Source organism: Vulpes vulpes, chromosome 1 (assembly GCF_048418805.1).
Source record: "Vulpes vulpes isolate BD-2025 chromosome 1, VulVul3, whole genome shotgun sequence".
NCBI lineage: Eukaryota > Metazoa > Chordata > Mammalia > Carnivora > Canidae > Vulpes > Vulpes vulpes.
Window position 1 is genome coordinate 127434442 of NC_132780.1, and position 19805 is coordinate 127454246.

A 19805-nucleotide genomic window follows, 5' to 3' on the forward strand; every position below is an offset into this window, starting at 1 on the left:
GGCCCCCTGCGCCCCCTGCCGGCCGTGCCCTCAGGCCGCAGCCCAGGGTGACCCGGGTCCCGCCCCCCGCCCCCAGGCCGCACCCCGGGTGAACCGGGTCCTGGCCCCCTGCGCCCCCTGCCGGCCGTGCCCTCAGGCCGCAGCCCACGGTGACCCGGGTCCCGCCCCCCGCCCCCAGGCCGCACCCCGGGTGAACCGGGTCCTGGCCCCCTGCGCCCCCTGCCGGCCGTGCCCTCAGGCCGCAGCCCAGGGTGACCCGGGTCCCGCCCCCCGCCCCCAGGCCGCACCCCGGGTGACCCGGTCCCGCCCCCCCCGCCCCCAGGCCGCACCCCGGGTGAACCGGGTCCTGGCCCCCTGCGCCCCCTGCCGGCCGTGCCCTCAGGCCGCAGCCCACGGTGACCCGGGTCCCGCCCCCCGCCCTCAGGCCGCACCCCGGGTGAACCGGGTCCTGGCCCCCTGCGCCCCCTGCCGGCCGTGCCCCCAGGCCTCACCCCGGGTGACCCGGTCCCGCCCCCCCCGCCCCCAGGCCGCACCCGGGTGACCCGGTCCTCCTTCCCCGCCGCCCCCCCGGTGACCCGGTCCCCCCCCCCCCGCCGCACGGGGCTGACCCGCGCCGCCGCGGACCCAGGAAGCCGGAGCCGCGGGAGCCGGTGTGCGCCGTCCGGGCTGCCCTGGCCCGCGGGGGGGAGGCGGCCGAGCGGGTCCGGGTCCGGGTCCGGTCCGGGTCCGGCCGGCATCAGCGGTCCCGCCCCCGCCCGCCCGGGAGGCCTCGCCGCAGAGCAGAGCCGCGGGTCCGGCGGGGTCTCTGGGTCCTGGGACGCGCCGCTGAGTCGGGCCCGGGGGGGGGGGGGCACCGGGGGGCGCGATGCCCGGCCCGGACGGAGTTGCAGGCCCCCCGCGGCCCCCACGCCGGGCCCCCGTGACCTCAGCCGGCGGGGCCTGCCCGGACTTCAGCGCCCGGGGCCCGCACGAGGCCTTGGGCCCGCGGCCGGCCACCTGGTCGGAGATGGGCCGGGAGGCACCCGGGCACCCTGGGCCGGGCACTTGGCCCGGAGAGAGCCGTGTCCATCACGCGGGGTGTGTTCGCGAGAGACCAGGCCGAGGGAGGAGCAGGCTCCATCCCTGCGCGGAGCCCGACGTGGGCCTCGATCCCGGGACCCGGGGTCAGCCTGGGCCGCAGGCGGACGCTCAGCCGCTGGGCCTCCGGGGGCCCTGGAAAGAGCTTTACAGAGAAGGGCGGGGACAGTTGGTCCCTTTCTGGACCCCCGCTGAGGAGAGGGAGAGCCCTCCGAGCTCCCTTCTAGGAACAGAACTAGCTTCACGGACTCCTAGAGGGCTGGGGACCTAAACAACAGTTCTGGGACCCCCTCTCGAGACACAAAGAGCTCTCCCCTACTCTGCCAAACACACAGCTCTGGCTCTGCAAGGGTTCAGGCTGCCCCGAGCCCCAACCATGGGGCTTGCTTGCCGGGAAACTGAGGAACAGCAGCAGGTACCATGGGATGGAGGACGTGGAAGATAGTTTCTAGGGACTCAGAAGGAAGAGGGGGCCTTAGACGGGGGGTGGGAAACCTGTGTTGACAGTTACGGACTGATGAGCCACCAAATAGGAACAATTCTTTTACCCAGAATCTTAGGAAAATTCACATATTTTTTTCATCACAATAAACCATGATTCATATTTATCTATTTCGACGAGCTGTAATGTCTTTGACTAATTAAGAACAAGCCCCAACAATTTTTATCTGGAGGACACTGGAAGGGCAGGTTACAGAGTATTGGTGGGGAACATCCGCAGCAGCAAACGTGTTATTATGAGGTACCGCACCCCGACTCCTGCCATCACCCGCCGTACCTGCTGATGGGTGAGTACATCTGAATTTGTTTCCCAAACTCAATGGTGGATATACTGAGCGAGTTTTGTGAATACAAGCTTTGGCCACTTTAAAAGTATTTCCCAGGGCAGCCCAGGGGGCTCAGCGGTTAGCGCCGCCTTCAGCCCAGGGCCTGACCCCGGGGTCCTGGGATTGAGTCCCGCTTCGGGCTCCCCGCAGGGAGCCTGCTTCTCCCCCGCCTGTGTCTGGGCCTCTCTGCGTGTCTCTCATGAATAAACAAATACAACCTTTAAAAACAAACAAAGCATTTTCCCTGGGAAGCTTCACTTAGGCGGAGCCCTGTCCCGCTTGGGCTCCGCGATGCTCTCGTATGTCCTTGGGAGGTAGGTCCTGTGTTGTTCTCTCGCACTCATCGGGGCCCTGAGCACGGAGGAGGCCTCCTGGAAGCCTGAGGGTGCTACTGATGACGGCTCAGGTGCCTCGAGCCACTGACGGGGAAGGGCTGAGAAGGGCCACAGAATGTGGGGTACAGACAGCTCCAAGCACTTTCAGTGGCCTGGCGAGGGCTCCGGCTTGGCCGGGAGGCTGGACTCCACGAGGCCGCGGAGCTGTCCTGCCCGCCGTCACGCCCAATGCCTAGCATCAGGTCTAGAACGCAGTAGGTAGTCAACGAAGTATGATTAGAAGTGAGTGGAAAGTGGGCAGGTCTTACGGATACCTGGCTTAAGAAGGGCAGGGGAGAGAGGTTGGTTCAAGGGGATTTGGAGTCGACAGAAAGTTTTCATAGGAGAGACTTGATCATATAGTCAGAGCACAAGTAGCCCATGCAGGAAGGAGACTAAGGATACAGGAAAAGAGGAGGTAAGGACTATCAGGAGGACAAGCAGAAAAGCTGATCTTAAGGGGAAAAGGGAGAATGCTTTTTCCTTGGAGTGGAGTGAAGAGGGGTTGAAAAGTTGGGGCGCCTGGGTGGCTCAATTGGTTAAGCATCTGCCTTCAGCTCAGGTTATGATCCCAGGTCCTAGGATCAAGCTCCTGCTCAGTGGGGAGTCTGCTTCTCCCTCTCCCCTTGCCCCTGCCCCCCGCTTGTGCTCTTTTGCTCACACATTCTCTCTCAAATATATAAATAAAATCTTAAAAAAAAAAAAAAGTCCTGAGTCAAACCTGCATTCAAATATAAGTCCAGCATCTCAGAGCTTGATGTATTAATATCAAACCAAGAAATATACACCCCCCCGGAAAACTTCCTTGCAACCCAAAATATAAAATGTAGAGGATTAGAAGGCCCTGAGATTAGCCCTGGAGATAGAGCTTTAAAGCCATTAATAAAGCTCCATCTGTTTCACTTAATATAAGATTTAATCAGTGGAAGCCAGTATAAAAGGAGCTAAAGAATAAAGAGATAAAAGCAAGAGTAGTATATCTGGCTCTGTCACGGAGATTTACAGAGAAGTTATTCCTACCCCAGGGAGGAGGGTTTCAGATGACTTATCATGAAAACATATTCACTGACACAAAGTGAAAAATCACAGAGCATATTAGGAAAGGAAGATTACCATAGAAGGGACCAGGGAGGAAAGGACTATAATTAAAAATTCTGTCGGGGGCAGCCTGGATGGCTCTGTGGTTTAGTGCCGCCTTTGGTCCCCGGTGTGATCCTGGGAACCCGGGATTGGGTCCCGCGTTGGGCTCCCTGCATGGAGCCTGCCTCTCCCTTTGCCTGTATCTCTGCCTTTGTGTCTCTCATGAATAAATAAAAATCTTTTTTAAAAAATTTTTTTAATTTTTATTTATTTATGATAGTCAGAGAGAGAGAGAGAGAGAGAGGCAGAGACATAGGCAGAGGGAGAAGCAGGCTCCATGCACCGGGAGCCCGATGTGGGATTCGATCCCGGGTCTCCAGGATCGCGCCCTGAGCCAAAGGCAGGCGCCAAACCGCTGCGCCACCCAGGGATCCCCTAAATAAAAATCTTTAAAAAAATTTTTTGTCCGATTTAGAGATTTGTAGTCAGACTGTTTTATCCACTCCCATCCCCTCTTCCATCCGAACTCTACCAATTTGCAAATGGAGTGGCTGCTAAGGAACCCTTACACCACGATGTTTTCAGGTCATGAAAAGCCAAGGCAGTGAGGACAGTCTTGCTGTACCAGAGGCCTGCAACGAGTAGGACATCCTAGCCTGCCATGGGTGCCTTACTGGGGCAGAGGAATACAAGTAGGCCACCTAATCTGAGACAAACCAAACGCTTAAAGAGGTAAAAGCAGGGAGGGAGAACATGTTCAGTGCTAAGTGGACACCCAGTGTATACACCGCAGGAGTTCAGGCTTCGTGGGCTGTAACTGAGGAGTCTTCCGTAGGGAGGAGGGATTCGGGGTGGGCCTTGAAGAAAAGGTAGGAATTTATATGACCAACAGTCACAAGACAAGAACTGCCCAGGTATGGCTGGAGAGGTAGGTGGTGGGAGATGTTCCAGAACTACACTAGACAGTTCATTAGTTTGTATTTAGGACCCATGAAGGTCACTGAGGAGAAACACAATCCAAGCAAGCTGTATTTTAGGAAAACTCATCTGGTGACGGCTCGGTCAGCAAGCGGGCAAATTAGAAGCTGAGAGATGATCAAAGAGGCCACCTTAGCAATCCAGGCCTGGGGGTGAAGGTGGGTTAAGGGACAGAGTGATGACAGTGGAAATAACAGCAAGAGAAATAGGACATCAAGGAATAATCAACAGTATTTGGTGACTGAATATTTGGGGAAGATAAATGTCAAGAAGCATTAAGGTTAAAATGTGGATAATGGAGAGACTATTCTTAAGTACAACCATTTTTAGCTACTGGTAGAAAAATAGTTAAAAGGTCAGTAAAGTTTTTTCCTAGTAAGTGAGGAATGTCAGATAAACTAGATCCGAAGCAAGCACTGAACTTTCACAGAGAAAGAAAGGGATCTATTATTAAGACATATCTTTTCTAGTCTTAAATATCACTAGGGAAGTAGATATTTTTGATCAAATGACTGTCACAAGATTTAGAAAACCTTTTCGTAGATTCATAGTGTGAAACATATGGGACTCTCATCTTGTCTTTAGCCCTCCCATCTGTGAGGTGAATGAACCTGATTTTAGACATCCTAAAGAAAGATTACATCACTTGTTCTAATCTTTCCTTCCATCAGAAAATTCACCATGTCTTGTTTCATATGCAATTGTTTTGGGCCTAGAATTCTATACTGTTAAAAAAAAAAATCATTCTACCGTAGGTAAAAACTATCCAAATGATATTGGTCATTAGTGGCTGATTTGCAGAAACAGGGGTGAATAGTTTCTGTTTTGGGTAACACCAGTAGTTCCTAAGGTTTAGTTTAGCATCAATTAAGAGGAATGACCTAATGTTGTTGTTATTGTTGTTTTTGAAAACACACGAGAGAAATCAAGTCTTATTATGGTGCGAATGGAAAACATGGACAAGGCCAATTGTGCTATCCACATGCCATCAACGAAGGGGATGGGCTGCTCCGGTTCAAGGATTCCTTAAATATGTTGCATTAGAATTAGATTTCTGTTAGCTACAGAATATTAGTAATTTTTAATATACAGAGAAGATACCAGCTAGAGGAAATTGGTAGTTATTAATTTTAAAAAGCAAGCCACAATCCTTTGGTGGTCAACTAGATTTTCTTGAAAGATTAGGACTGTCTCCACGGATTGTTTTCTAAATTGTAAGGCTATTAAGTCTCAGGTTTAACAAATGGCTGTTTTTATTTGTTGCTCAGACTATTTTCTTCTCATTTACTACTGTCCTAAGTAGACATTTACTTCCCGTAGGACACCAGCAATGAGGATCTGGCACTGGTCACCGGCACATCCAGCTTTTGGACCATTTGTTATTCCTGGGAATTTGAAATGCTAAAAACTCAAAATTGCTTATTCACGTACTCTATTATTCTAGTCGTAATTTTGTTCTATAAACAGGCTCTTGGGATATATTATCCTGCATTTAAAGTTTGTTTTAGGATAATAAGCTCCTGTGCAACTGCCCAAATGTGTGGATGCTCACAGTAGAGGGAGGTGGAGTGGGGGAGGGCCTGTCACAGCTGTCAGATCAGAAACTTGTTTCTGGTTCTGATCCTTGTTCCTGCAGACCTAAATTTGCAAAGAAGCACAAAAATATACTGGAAAAAACTGAAAACAATCCAAAAACCCTCCGGTGAAGGGGTAAATGAATTATACAACCTTTAAATGGACTACTATTTTGCAATGAAAATAACAAACTCGATTCCTGCAGCAACAGGGATGAACCTCAGATACATTTTGCTAAGTCCAAGTAGCCACACCCAAAATACTCCATAGGATATGGCTCCACTTATACTACATTCTGGGAAAGGCCAAACTATAGGCACTGAGAAAATACCAGAGGTTATCAGAAGTTGGGGGTAGGCGGAGTTATGGACTAGTTTTGGAGATGATTACATGCTGTATACATGGATCAAAACTCATAGAATTGGACACCACAGAGGATTTTACTGCACATAATTTTAAAAGACATGTAAGAAAGTTAGGGGAGTGCTTGTTTGGCTCAATTGGTTAAGCATCGATTCTTGATTTTGGCTTGGGTCATGATCTCAGGGTTGTGAGATTGAGCCCCAAATGGGGCTCTGCACTCAGCCAGGAGCCTGCTTCCCTCCCTTTCCTCTCTCTCACTAAAATGAATTTAAAAAAAAAAAAAAAAGGATAGTGGCTTCCCTTGGAGGAACAACTGGGCGATGAGGCAGGGTACATGGGGTGCTGGTCATGCTCTGAGCTTCATGCTATTACACGGGGGTTGGTTTCTAAAAATTCACTGAGGTATATGTACACTGATGATGTTCCTACATTTTATATGTTATACTTCAGTAACAAGTAAGCAACAGAAGACAACGGGAGAGAATTCCAGCCTTCACCGTCTTCTAGTCTCCGTCCTCTCGCCTTCTCCACCAGTATACTCTACTATACGTAAAAGAAACTGTTAGAAAAATCGTAGTGTGAAAGTTCCTGGTCAGGTTTGGTACCTGTTCCTAAAAGTTTCAAACAACATCAGTTTACCTGACTGTTCCTAATGCTGTTTGGCAGATGAGGATGTTTTGCCAACTCTGAGGTAACCATATTTGCGGTGGAATGAAGAAAAGAGCTGATAGCGGAAAGCCGCAAAGTAATCACTGGTAAGTATGGACTCTTCCAAGTCAAACTGAATAAAAGAAAACATGTCTTACCTGGCTGATCTAAGTAATCTTTTCCAGGCTTGTTTCTAGACTGTCAGGAACATTCTGGAGATTTGCTAGGGGCTGTTGTGTCTAGCAGATGTGGAATGGCTTATGCAATCTTGAGGTCTCCAGCTTCATGTTTAAGGCTCAGGGAGAGTAGCTACATCTCTGACAGAGTAGGGGTGCTTAGAAGAGAGGAGTAAACGTGATCGTAGGGGCGGACAATTTCTTCAAAGTCCATCAAAGAAAATTTCTAGCTGATGAAGAATGGTGGATCGTATTATTCTGTCTTCTGCTACCAATCATAAACATACTCCAGAGCAAGATCGTGAGAGCCAAGTATCAGATGCTGTGATCAGCGTTTTGTACACATTACTTTAACGCTTTTAACAATCCTGCAAATCCCATTTAAAATACAGCAAATTTGGGCAGCCCAGGTGGCTCAGCGGTTTAGCGCCTTCAGCCCAGGGCGTGATCCTGGAGACCCGGGATCGAGTCCCACATCAGGCTCCCCGCATGGAGCCTGCTTCTCCCTCTGCCTGTGTTTCTGCCTCTCTCTCTGTGTCTCTCATGAATAAATGAATAAAATCTTAAAAAAAAAAAATACAGCAAATTGAAGGCTCAAGGTAATTTATACAAAATGAGTTGCAACAATTCCAGGCTTTGGATCCCTAAGGAAAGGGGTATTAACTTTCAGAATGTACTATGTGCTAAGTTCCTTTATTTATAATCTTATTCTCAAAATATCTCCATTTTATTTTTTTAAACGACTTTTTGAGAGACAGTGAGCACACACAAGCAGAAGGAGGGGCAGAGGGAGAGAAGCAGACTCCCCAATGAGCACAGAACCTGATGCAGGACTCAACTCTGTGACCCTGAGGATCATGACCTGAGCCAAAACCAAGAGTTGGGCTTCATTGACTGAGTCACCCAGATGGCCCAAAATATCTCCATTTTAGAGATAAACAGAAAGAAGGATGGCATGACTTGTCCAAAGTTAGTTACATAACCAGTGAGTGGTGGAGCTGGCATTCAAATCAAGCTGTGATTCCACAGCCCACATTCTTCACATTATAGTACTCCACTGCTAAAGCCAACGAGAGCTATGCTGTGCAATTCTGGAGGGAGATAAATGCAGTCTTTGACGTTGGACTAGAAAACCAGATAATCTAACCTTAGGTCAGAAAAGTGCCATTTTTATGTTTCTCTGGTATCTTTCAAATTCAAGCTCCTCAATAAAATCTCTTAAGTTTATGGGTACTTACTTTCTTTTAATCGGTAATTAAAAAATGCTTTTTTTTAAGTTCCTTGAGGAACTGAGTAACTCACTAATTCATCTTACAGCATGGGAAGAAAAGGAACCGGATGGTAAAAAAAACCACCGTGCCAGGAGCCAGGAGTCAAAGGTTCTAATCCTGGCTCTGTTTCTGTTTTGCAATGTAACTCTGGTTAAGACATGGGGATCTCTGGGCTTGTTTTACTGCATGTAAATTAAGAGTATTCAAGACAGAATTTTGGAAGGTAAATTGTTTACTTTGATACTTCAGAAAACAAAATTTTCTCATGAGTAAAGCCCCCAAATTGCCATCTTTGGAATTTAAATTCTTTTTTTTCTTTTAGATTTATTCATTCATTCACGAGAGAGAGAGAGAGAGAGAGAGAGAGAGAGAGAGAAGGGCAGAGACACAGGCAGAGGGAGAAGCAGGCTCCATGCAGGGAGCTCGATGGACGACTCTATCTGGGTCCTGGGATCACGACCTGAGCCGAAAGCAGGTGCCCAACTGCTGAGCCATCCAGGCGTCCCTGGAATTTAAATTCTATGTAGCAGGTTACCAGGTGTTTATTAGAGTCTCTTCTGCAAACTTGCTTCCATCATTTTGGAAGAGCCCTGGGAAGATGTGGAATAGAAAAGTAGCCAGAAATGTGTAGTCACATTTAAGGGGCACTTTTATTTTTGCCAATTTAAAAACATTAAGAACATTAAAAACATGGAGTATCTCATAAAACATTTGAAATATTGTAATTCCTGGGGATCCCTGGGTGGCTCAGCGGTTTGGCGCCTGCCTTTGGCCCAGGGCACGATCCTGGAGTCCCGGGATTGGGTCTTGCATTGGGTTCCCGGCATGGAGCCTGCTTCTCCCTCTGCCTCTCTCTCTCACGAATAAATAAATAAATAAATCTTAAAAAAAAAAAAAAAGAAATATTGTAATTCCCTGTGTATTGGACTAATGGGCTTTTTCCCTAATGAACACTGTTCCAGTGCTCGCTTTGGTAGCACATATACTGAACACTGTTCCATTTTTGTCCACCCCTCCCCTGCCCCACAACACCTCCCCGCTTTTGGTTCCAAAAAGTTTTTTGTATGTCACTGAGATGATGGTAGGCTGATTTCCTTCCCAGAAAGTCATTTATTTCAGCTGTGATGGGAATGACTACTTCTATGGGTCTGTTCTTACTTATTGTGTGACTCTTCATCTAAGTCTGTCTTTGTAAAGTGGCACTAACATAACATAGCTTACGTCCTAGTGCCTTACATAGTAGGGGCTGAGAAAAACAAGGCAGCATGCTATTTAGAAAGAACTTGGGTCAGAAAGACTTGGATACAAATATTAAGCACTGCTGCTTCCTAGCTAAGTGATCTTGGGCAAGTGATTTCGCTTAAGCCTTACAGTGGGGCTAGGAACTCTTACATTCTTATCTTTTAAAATTAAATGATAATATACTAAAGTGGTTGTTTACACAGTAGTACTGAGCAATTAGTACTTTTATTAATAATTCTATACAATCTAGAAAGCTGCACTAAAGTTAGTATTTTCTTACAAAAATATCACTTAATAAGGACATCCAAAAGCAATGTAATACATATTCTAACAGATAAATGGAATCACCTGTTATTTTAGAACATGTAACCAGTTAAGTACTTCAAAATGGCTTATGCTGGGGCCTTGCTGTAGAGTGATCTGGGACTCTAGAGATCATTTCATAATAATATTCTTCTCGTTGTTTTATGTTTGGTAACAACCTACTATAGTTATTGTTATAGCCATAGTATGTATTTCAATGTGTTAACATACTCAATTCCAAACCCTACAGAAGAAAATTTGATTATGTTCCCCAATGGCCCGTGATGCTTCAAGTTGTTTCAAGAAAGTGTTAGCTTGTAAAATAGTATCTTCTCTCAGAATTCAAGACACATTTAACATATGGATTTTACAATAAAGTTTATTAGCTGTTCTCCTCTTTTTCATAAATGGAATGGATAATGTTGATAATCCTTTACAAACCAGTACTCATTTAAGAAATTCTAATGAGGAGGTTGTCAAAAACACATATTTAATCAACAATTTCAAAAAAGCAAAGGGAAGCCAAACAATATTATTAAAAGACCAGAGAAGATGATTTCTGAAATCGTATCTACCTTTCACGAAAATTTCTTAAAATTCCTCACCATGAAGATCTGTGCAACTCTAGGACAGAGCAGCTACAAGAGGTGAAAGGCGTGCAGTCTGAGGGGAAAACAAACACACATGAGGCTTTTGCTTATTTGCCTATTAGTGAAAGGAGAAATGGAAAGAGAGGCAGAAGACCAAATCCAAATCCAATGACAAGAACAACAGTAATAAAAAAAACCCAAAACAAAACCAGGAACCATTTGAAAATTTTTGTAGAAAAGAGGAGAACACGCCTATACTTCTGTATGTAATCTAATTTCCCTAGAGGTTTCTTTCCACAACCACCATACCCCCATTTTCAGTTCACATGATTAAGGAAGATAAAGTCTAATCAATTAATATTTAATTTAAAAACCAAACAAAAAGTTAAGAGTAGGTGGCAAAAGAAAAAAATATATTTTAAATATATATATATGTTTGTGTGTGTGCAACTATGTAAAGAAAATAATTCCCATAGTTACAGAGTTTAGTTAAAGAAAGTTTTATATATATTTATATATATATATATTTTATTATAACAAAATAGGCAGTTACTGTGGGTAAAATATTCATTAAAATCTGATCCCTAAGAATACATTTAAAGTTTTAGACTATGAATTGGACTCCTTTTCCATTGCCATAATGATTACTACATCACCATTGTAATGTCTGTCTCTCTGTATTTATGTCTATGAAATTTTCTCAACCTTATGTGTAAAAGGTGAGCTCCCCTAGCACCTAAACATGGCCTCAATTCAGAAAATGTGATCATTATGTATGAACTTTTGTAAGACACTATAAATAGTCCTGCACAAGTAGATTAAAAACATTTATAACACTGCTATTCCTAGCAAATGTACTGAGAAAAAAACCCCTCAAACAGTAAGACATGAAGAACTCTTATGAAAAATGAATATCCCTTGTGAAATTATGAAAGTTAATGCAGAAATTAACTTTGAAATTAAAGAACATTTTCCTTATTTGTCTATAATGAAATATTTGCTTTGATAACACAAGTCAATTGAGAAAAGGACTTGAAAGTTAATATATTGGCCAAACCATGCTATTAAAGTTAAGCGTGCACTGTTGCTCAAAGTTTACTAAATCACTGATTAACACCACTTTTCTTTCATTTATACTGAAATTTGAAAAGAATGTATATAAAGCTTTTCTGAAAAATCTCTTAAAGTTACTTTCCCTTAAACATTAAGGAATTTTACCACAATTTCCCAGTCTCCCCAAATCCTTAATAGCTGGTCAGGCCATTCCATCTTCAGTTCTGAAAAATGGCCACAAACCAATAGTGACATAAAATAATACAGATGCTACAACTTGAAGGAGACGCTAGTTGTCAAAACTAAGCACAACTGTAGATCATGATGAGTGGGATACGATTCAACATGGAAGGAGTATTGCAGACAGACTCCAAAAGGAAAGGGCAAAGAAGTGTCAGAGAAAATGAGATTGTGGAAAAGAGAAACAGAAACAGCAGTCCTCATAACTTTTCTTTTGCTGGAACCCAGATGTAAGGACCAGATTGTTCTTCTATGATCTGCTTCACTTGGTTATAAATGTCTTCCAGCGTATCTCCCTGTACAATAGCTGTAATAACAGAAACAAAATTAGAAACCTCCGCTGTCTATCTTTACCATGACAACTATTGGTGGAGTAGAAGCTAAGTTTTAGAACTAGTTACTCATCTAGCAGGGGACTGTTTACATATTGTTTGCTTAGTAATAACCACTCATTTCATTAATTTTCCTATTTGAAAAACATAAGAATTTTTATTTTAAAATTTTTTTTTTAATTTTTATTTATTATTTATGTATTATAGTCACAGAGAGAGAGAGAGAGGCAGAGACACAGGCAGAGGAAGAAGCAGGCTCCATGCACCGGGAGCCCGATGCGGGATTCGATCCCGGGTCTCCAGGATCGTGCCCTGGGCCAAAGGCAGGCACTAAACCGCTGCGCCACCCAGGGATCCCCAGAATTTTTATTTTAAATACTGATTAAAAAGTGAGATTTGGTGATTTTTACTTAGTATTATGTATTTGGGAGGTTACACACTAAAGTACCGAGGGGCAAACGGGCATCTGCCTGCCACTTTAAATGTTTCAGAAAAAAATTAAGTGTGGCAAAATGTTAACATTTCGAAAATATGGGTGATAAGTATATGAGAATTGCTGGCACTATTCTTTGAGGGTTCTAGAAGTCTCAATTATTAAAAAAAAAAAAAAGAAAGAAAAAAAGCACATGGTTTATAACACCATGGCATTTGACGTACTTAGTGTGAACACCTGAAAAATAATTTAAAGGACAAAATGAATGAGAGATTATTTGGGCATTGCTACCCACTTGTTTCTTTTTAAACAAATATCTTAAAACAGATCAAAATGTATAAAGCATAAGGAAAACGTCAGTTTCACAGAAGAAAGCAAGTCTGATTCTATTTTTCTCCAGTCTAGTAGGTCTTAATCACTTAAGAAACACTAACTTTTAAGATTCCTCATCATCACTGCCTAGGTTAGATGAATTATTCTGAAAACCATAGTATTAATTACATAGTAATTAATTACTGGTAGATGTGGTCATAGTTCAAAGTGCATTTCAATGGGTCAGTTCATATGGCTTCAAATCAAAATCCTGTCAGGGCACTGACACACATGATGCCAACCTGTGAAATGTTCAGTAAATTCTTGTTCCAGTTTCATGGCTCTCTCAAACGTCTTTCTGGCTTGTTCTTCTGTTAGACGCTTATTCATTTCCCTACACAAATAAATTTAGAAATTAGCAATTAATATAATACTTTTTGAAAAGATGACGACAAAGGAGAAGAGACACATAAAACATAAAATCATGAAAAGTTGAGGTCTGCTGACAATATGTCATTAAAAATTAGATTCAGTCACCAAGTATATAGCTTTAAGCTTGGAATGACAGAGAGTTTCAACACATTTTTTGCATTGGCTCAAAGCAGCCAAAAAAACTAAGCATTAATTTGGTATTTTTTACTTTGATGAAAATTTCATATTAAGATATAGCTTAGAGACCTATTTACCAATTTACGGATAACACAGATAACACATGAACATATCAAACAGCACCATGAGAAGGCAACTAGTAAGATATAGCCTGGTGAGAACTCTGTAGAAGAAATGACATGGTTTCTTTAACAAATAAATTGGAAAAAAAAAAAAAAAAAGATGTGCAGGGAAAATCAATCGATAAATTAAAAGAATTAAAAAACCAATGGTCACAAATAGCTCTTATCTGGAATTTGATTCAAACAAATTGAAAAAAAAAGTAAGCAAAACTTATGAGACAATCAGGAAAATTTGAATTGATGACATAAAAAATCATGTTAGTGTGGTATCAGAGAGATATATTCTTTCTTTTATCTTTGAAGATTTTATTTTATTTTTTAATAATTTTTTAAATTTTTATTTATTTATGATAGGCACACAGTGAGAGAGAGAGAGAGACAGAGACACAGGCAGAGGGAGAAGCAGGTTCCATGCACCGGGAGCCCGACATGGGATTCGATCCCGGGTCTCCAGGATCGTGCCCTGGGCCAAAGGCAGGCGCTAAACCACTGCGCCACCCAGGGATCCCTGAAGATTTTATTTATTCATGAGACATACACAGAGAGGCAGCGACACAGGCAGAGGGAGAAGCAGGCACCCTGTGGGGAACCGGATGCGGGACTCGATCCCGGGACCCATGGATCACGACCTGAACCCAAGGCAGATGCTCAACCACTGAGCCACCCAGGCGTCCCCAGAGAGATGTTTTCAAATAACAGAATTCTTAATCTTTCAAAATACATACTGAAGTTTATGGGTGAAATCATATACTGTCTGGGGTTTCAAAATAATCTGGTGTGGATGGGTAGGGAGGTAGGGGGATAGAGGAAACAGTTTATTTTATTTTATTTTTTAAAGATTTTATTTATTTATTCATAGACACAGAGAGAGGGGCAGAGACACAGGCAGAGGGAGAGGGAGAAGCAGGTTCCACGCAAGGAGCCCGATGTGGGACTTGATCCCAGGTCTCCAGGATCACACCCCAGGCTGCAGGCGGCGCCAAACCACTGCGCCACCAGGGCTGCCCACAAGATTAGTTTATAGCTGATAATTGTTGCATCTGAAATTTAGAAAACCAAACTTTACTACCCACCTTGGTCTCCACAAGCTGCTCAAGAAAGGCATGAATGGCTGCCTGCTATGGGCTAAAGGTGGGGAGATTGCTACTATCAGGCTAACAGTTGAAATTAACCAAAATTAACCATTCAAATTAACCACAATTAGACACCCAAAGCTGTAAACCTTCAACAGACTCCTGAGTTCCAAAGTAGTCACCTCTGACAGATTCTGTTAAGTTCGATTGTGTCTAGGGGGCGGAATGGATTCTTGGTGCTTCCATCTTCTCTCTAGCTCTATCACTGATTAATTTTCCTTGCAGTCTTTTCTTTAAAAAATATTTTATTTATTTATTTATGAGAGAGAGAGAGAGAGAGAGAGAGAGAGAGAGAGAGAGGGGCAGAGGGAGAAGCAGGCTCCATGCAGGGAGCCCAACATGGGACTCGATCCCGGGGCTCCAGGTTCAGGCCCTGGACTGAAGCGCTAAACTGGTGAGCCACTGGGCTGCCCATTTTCCTTGCATTCTTGAATAAATCCAACTTGGTGGTTATATTTTACCTTATTTAAAAAAACTGTTGAACTCATTTTATTTGTACTTTGGTTAAGATTTTTGCATCTATATTCATCTTAAGATTGGCTTACCATTTTCATTTCCTACATGGTCTCAGTGAGGTTTTGGTATTAAATTAATGTCCATAAAATTAGTTGAAGAATTTGTGTAAGAGTCATATTACTTAGCTTTGATAGAATTCAATAAGTCCTGTTGGGCTAGTGTTTTATTTCTGGGAAGGTTTTTCATAAGAGAGTTCCAAGTTCTTTAATAGGAACAGGATTAGATTTTTATCTTATTTTTTCCTTTTCTATCTTTTAGATTTTATTTTTTTTATTTTTTAATTCTAATTTTATTTTTTTAAAGATTTTATTTATTTTATTTATTTATTCATGAGAGACACAGAGAGAGAGAGAAGGAGGCAGAGACACAGGCAGAGGGAGAAGCAGGCTCCATGCAGGGAGCCCAACATGGGACTCAGGGACTCCCGGGTCTCCAGGATCACACCCAGGGCTGAAGGCGGTGCTAAACCACTGGAGCCACCCGGGCTGCCTACTTATATATAGACTTTTTAAAAAAGTTTTTAAAGTATAACTTTCAAACACAGAAAAATATCGTATATATACAGCTGTATGAATCTGAACCAACTTATACTTACCTGTGTACCATCTAGTACCTAGATCAAGATCTAGAACGTTATGCCAATATCCTAGAATCTGGGTGCGCTCTCTACCCCGTCAGAGTAACATCCCTTGACTTCTATAAGCAATGATTAAATTGGAATCACAGGATATGTATAAAGGAATCCTAGACAATATATACTTCTAGGTTTGGAATTCTTTTTTCATTCAAATTATGTTTGTGTCGTTCTTCCATACTTTTGTGTGTAGTTAGAGATTGCTCATTCTCATTACTGTAGAATATTTTATTGTGTGTGTCATAATTTATGTATTCACCGATGGACACGTGGATTGTGCTTTTGGTTATTTTGAATAGTACTTCTGTCAGCACTATAGTACATGTCTTTGGTGAATATATGTAAACATTTCTGTTGAGTAAATATCTAGAAATAAGACTTCTGGATCTTTAGTTATGTGAATGTTCAGTTTTAAACTGTAAGCAGTTTACCAACGTGGATGTACCAATTTATACAATGAGTTTCAGTTGTTCCATGTCCTTGCTAACAACTGCTATTTTCTTTTTCACTTTAGCTAGTAAGCCACCCAGGCGTCCCATTTGTGTTAACCTTATTAAGGTCATTTGATGTGCAATGATATTCCCATTTTCATCCCTGATATTAATTATACCTTTTGTACTTTCATTTCTTGATCTAATGGTTACAGTATTTTTTTTTAAAAGATTTTATTTATTTATTAAAGAGAGAGAGCATGAACTGGGGTAGGAGCAAAGGGAAAAGCAGACTCCTCGCTGAGCAGGGAGCCCAATGCAGGGCTTGATCCCAGCTAAGCAGACGCTTAACCAACTGGGCCACCCAGGCACCCCAGTTTATAATATTTTTAAAGACGGTTTTGATTTTATTGATCCTACCATGTTTGTTTTCTATTTCAATATATTTCTACTTTCTTTGCATTTCATTGACTAGTTTTTTTCTAATTTCTCAAGACCTTAGATTGCTAACATTTATTTGACTTCCTATATTCTTTCCTAATATTTAAACCTGTGGCTTTTCCATCACCAAGGCTACTATATTCCAAATTCATTTACTTGACAATTCTGTTACCATTTACTTTTTTAAAGCTTATTTATTTATTCATGAGACACACAGAGTGAGAGGCAGAGACATAGGCAGAGGGAGAAGAAGGCTCTCTGTGAGGAGCCCAATGCGAAACTCGATTCCCAGACCCCCGAATCACACCCTTTGCTGAAGGTAGGTGCTCAAATGCTGTGCCACCTAGGCATCCCTCTGTTACCGTTTAGTTCAAAACATTTATTAACTTATGTTGTGATTTCTTTTTTGACCCAACCAAAATAAAATGCTTAATTTCAAAATATATAGGGATTTTTTAGTGATCTTTTTATTACTTATTTCTATTTTAATTTTACCATGGTTAGAGAATATTTGTTTTCAATCACTGAGGTTTGTGGCTTAGCACATAATTAGTTTTGGTAACTGTCCTATATGCTTTTGAAATTAATGTGTAAACTTTTGCAGATGTTGAATGCAGTATTTTTTTTACATATGTTAAGTTTTTTACTTTGTGTTGTTTTATGTACATACTGATTTTTTGTTTTCTTATTCTATTATTTCCTGACCTGTTAAGTTCTTCCATTAGGATTCTGGAATTATTTGTTTCCCATATAATTATCAATTTATGCTTAACATATTTTGAGACTGTATTATTAAGTACAGAAAAATGTATAAATATACCTTCTTGATGAAGTGAACCATTTTTTTATTTTTATGAAATGTCCGTCTTAATCCGCAGTAATAATTTCTTGCCTTTAGATATACTTTGATGGTGATATAAACAAACTTACTTTGGGTTAATGTTTGTATGCTGTATCATTTTTTTCTAGTCTCTCATTTTTAGCTTTTCCATAGCCTAGTATTTAAGTGTGCCTTATGAAAGCAATATATAGTTGATTGGCATCATATTCCAAAATATGGCACCTTGGCAATGGCAGGCATATGAAGGACTCTGACCTTCCCTGAAGCAAGTCAAAGATCCTCATGTGAGAGTGGCATCCCTCTACCTGGAGGAAACAAACATCCTTATCTTCACAAAGATGGAGGGACACCAAGAGGAATTTGAACAAACAGACCTTGCTAAGTTTCCCTAGTTTGCTACTCTTAGCTTATATTCTTTGGTACTATCACATTTTCCCATGACTGCCCATTTGTCATCAAAACTAGTATATGCTCAGATTCTTTGGGTCATTTCCTTATGAATGCTCCCAGCTCATATAAACCTTGAATTCAATAGATTTGTATGTTAATCTGTCTTTTGTTATAGAGGTCTGAGTGAAAACCTAGAAAAGAATTTTTTCCTCTCCTACAAAAACATCTAGTTATTTTTTTCCAACAATTCTGACAATCTTTGTCTTTTATTTTTAAAAAATAAGATTATTTATTTGAGAGAGAGAGAGAGAGGGAGAGAGAGAGAGAGAACACACATGAGAGAGTGTGCGATGAGCAGAGCAGGGGCAGACAGAGAAGTAGATTTCCTGCTGAGCAGGAAGCCAGATACGGGACTTGATCCCAGGACTCTGGGATCATGACCTGAGCTGAAGGCAGATGCTTAGCCGACTGAGCCACCCAGGTGCTCCTAATCTTTGTCTTTTAATCAGACCATTTAGTCTAACATTTAGTTAACAAAATATCTGGATTCATTTAAACCATCTTACTATCTGTATCCGTTTTATCCCATCTGTTCAATGCTTCTATTTGATCTTTATCTTCTTTTAGTTTTTATTTATATTAGATATTTGCCCTCTGTTAGTAAGTATACATTATTTTATTCTTTTAGTGATTACCCAGAGCTACACTGTCCCAATTCAGTAATTACGAGCCACATGTGACTAGACTTAAAATTCTATCACGTTACCTTACGTACTTTAATATATTAATATGGATAATGATAGCTAATACCCCAGAATACTTATTTAATCCTTACAATAACTACATGAAGTGAGTATACTATCTCCATTTTACAGATAAGGGAACTGATATGCAGGGAAGGTAAGTAAACTATCCAGTCTAAAAAGTGACAGAAATTGGATTTATACTTAGAGGCTTGTGCCTTAGGCATTTACACTTACATGATATTTTCCATGGATTTGGGTTTAATAAAAATGGAGATTGGGTAAAGTTGTGCAATCTGTAATCTCTTTATGGCATTTCCAGACACATCGAGGATACAATGTTTGCCCTAAAATAGAGGAAATAAAGAAGAAAAACAAGTGAACCAAATATTTTCAATTATATCAAAGGTACACTTCCTACAGGTACAAAATCTGGATTATGGTATGTTTGGATCCTGTTCACTTTAAGCAAACTTGTCATTTCTGTTAGCAAATTTCAGAGGGGAAATAAAGACAATGAATAATGGCTATGAATAATTAATTTCCATTTTCAAATATTACACTTAAAAAGGAATGAAAATATAGTTACCTTACTTTTAGCTTTCACAGACCAATCTCAAAATGGCAACAAATATGGGGTTCCTACTTTTATTTTGCCAAGAAAAACAACTCTCAAGCAGACTCCCCACTGTGCAGGGAGCTCAGGGTGGGGCTTAATCTCACAACCCCGAGATCATGATCTGAGCCAAAACCAAGAGTTGGATATTCAACCACCTGAGCCACCCACATGTCCCAGTAGGAATATTTAAAATAAAAAAATTATTAAGACTTCAAACACAGAGAAAATAATAGAACACACGAACCTACCACCTTTTATTACAAATTAATATTTTACACGATCACGTACAAATTTATAAAAATCCTACACTCCTACACTGAAACAATAACATTCTATCATGTTTGCTTTATTTTATTCCTCCCTATATATGTACAAAGTAGTTTGAGTAAATTGGAGACATAACACTTTTTCATCCCCTATTTCCTAAAAACAATGACATCTCTTACATAACC

General features: G+C 41.8%; 1 protein-coding gene across 31 annotated transcripts in view; it reads right to left on the bottom strand.

Annotated features, from left to right (window-relative positions):
* Window positions 1-10275: 10275 nt before the first annotated feature.
* DLG1 (discs large MAGUK scaffold protein 1) overlaps window positions 10276-19805 on the bottom strand; it is a 228720-nt gene continuing 219190 nt past the window's right edge. For 21 of the 31 annotated variants that reach the window (XM_072726180.1, XM_072726293.1, XM_072726258.1 and 18 more), the window contains 3 exons: window positions 18972-19081; window positions 13177-13268; window positions 10276-12104 (listed from right to left, as the gene is read on the bottom strand). In XM_072726180.1, the coding sequence (XP_072582281.1) occupies window positions 11998-12104; window positions 13177-13268; window positions 18972-19081 (309 nt within the window). In that variant the 3' untranslated portion in view covers window positions 10276-11997. The remainder of the gene's footprint in view (window positions 12105-13176; window positions 13269-18971; window positions 19082-19805) is intronic. The other 10 variants (XM_072726284.1, XM_072726302.1, XM_025990314.2 and 7 more) reach the window with 2 other exon arrangements.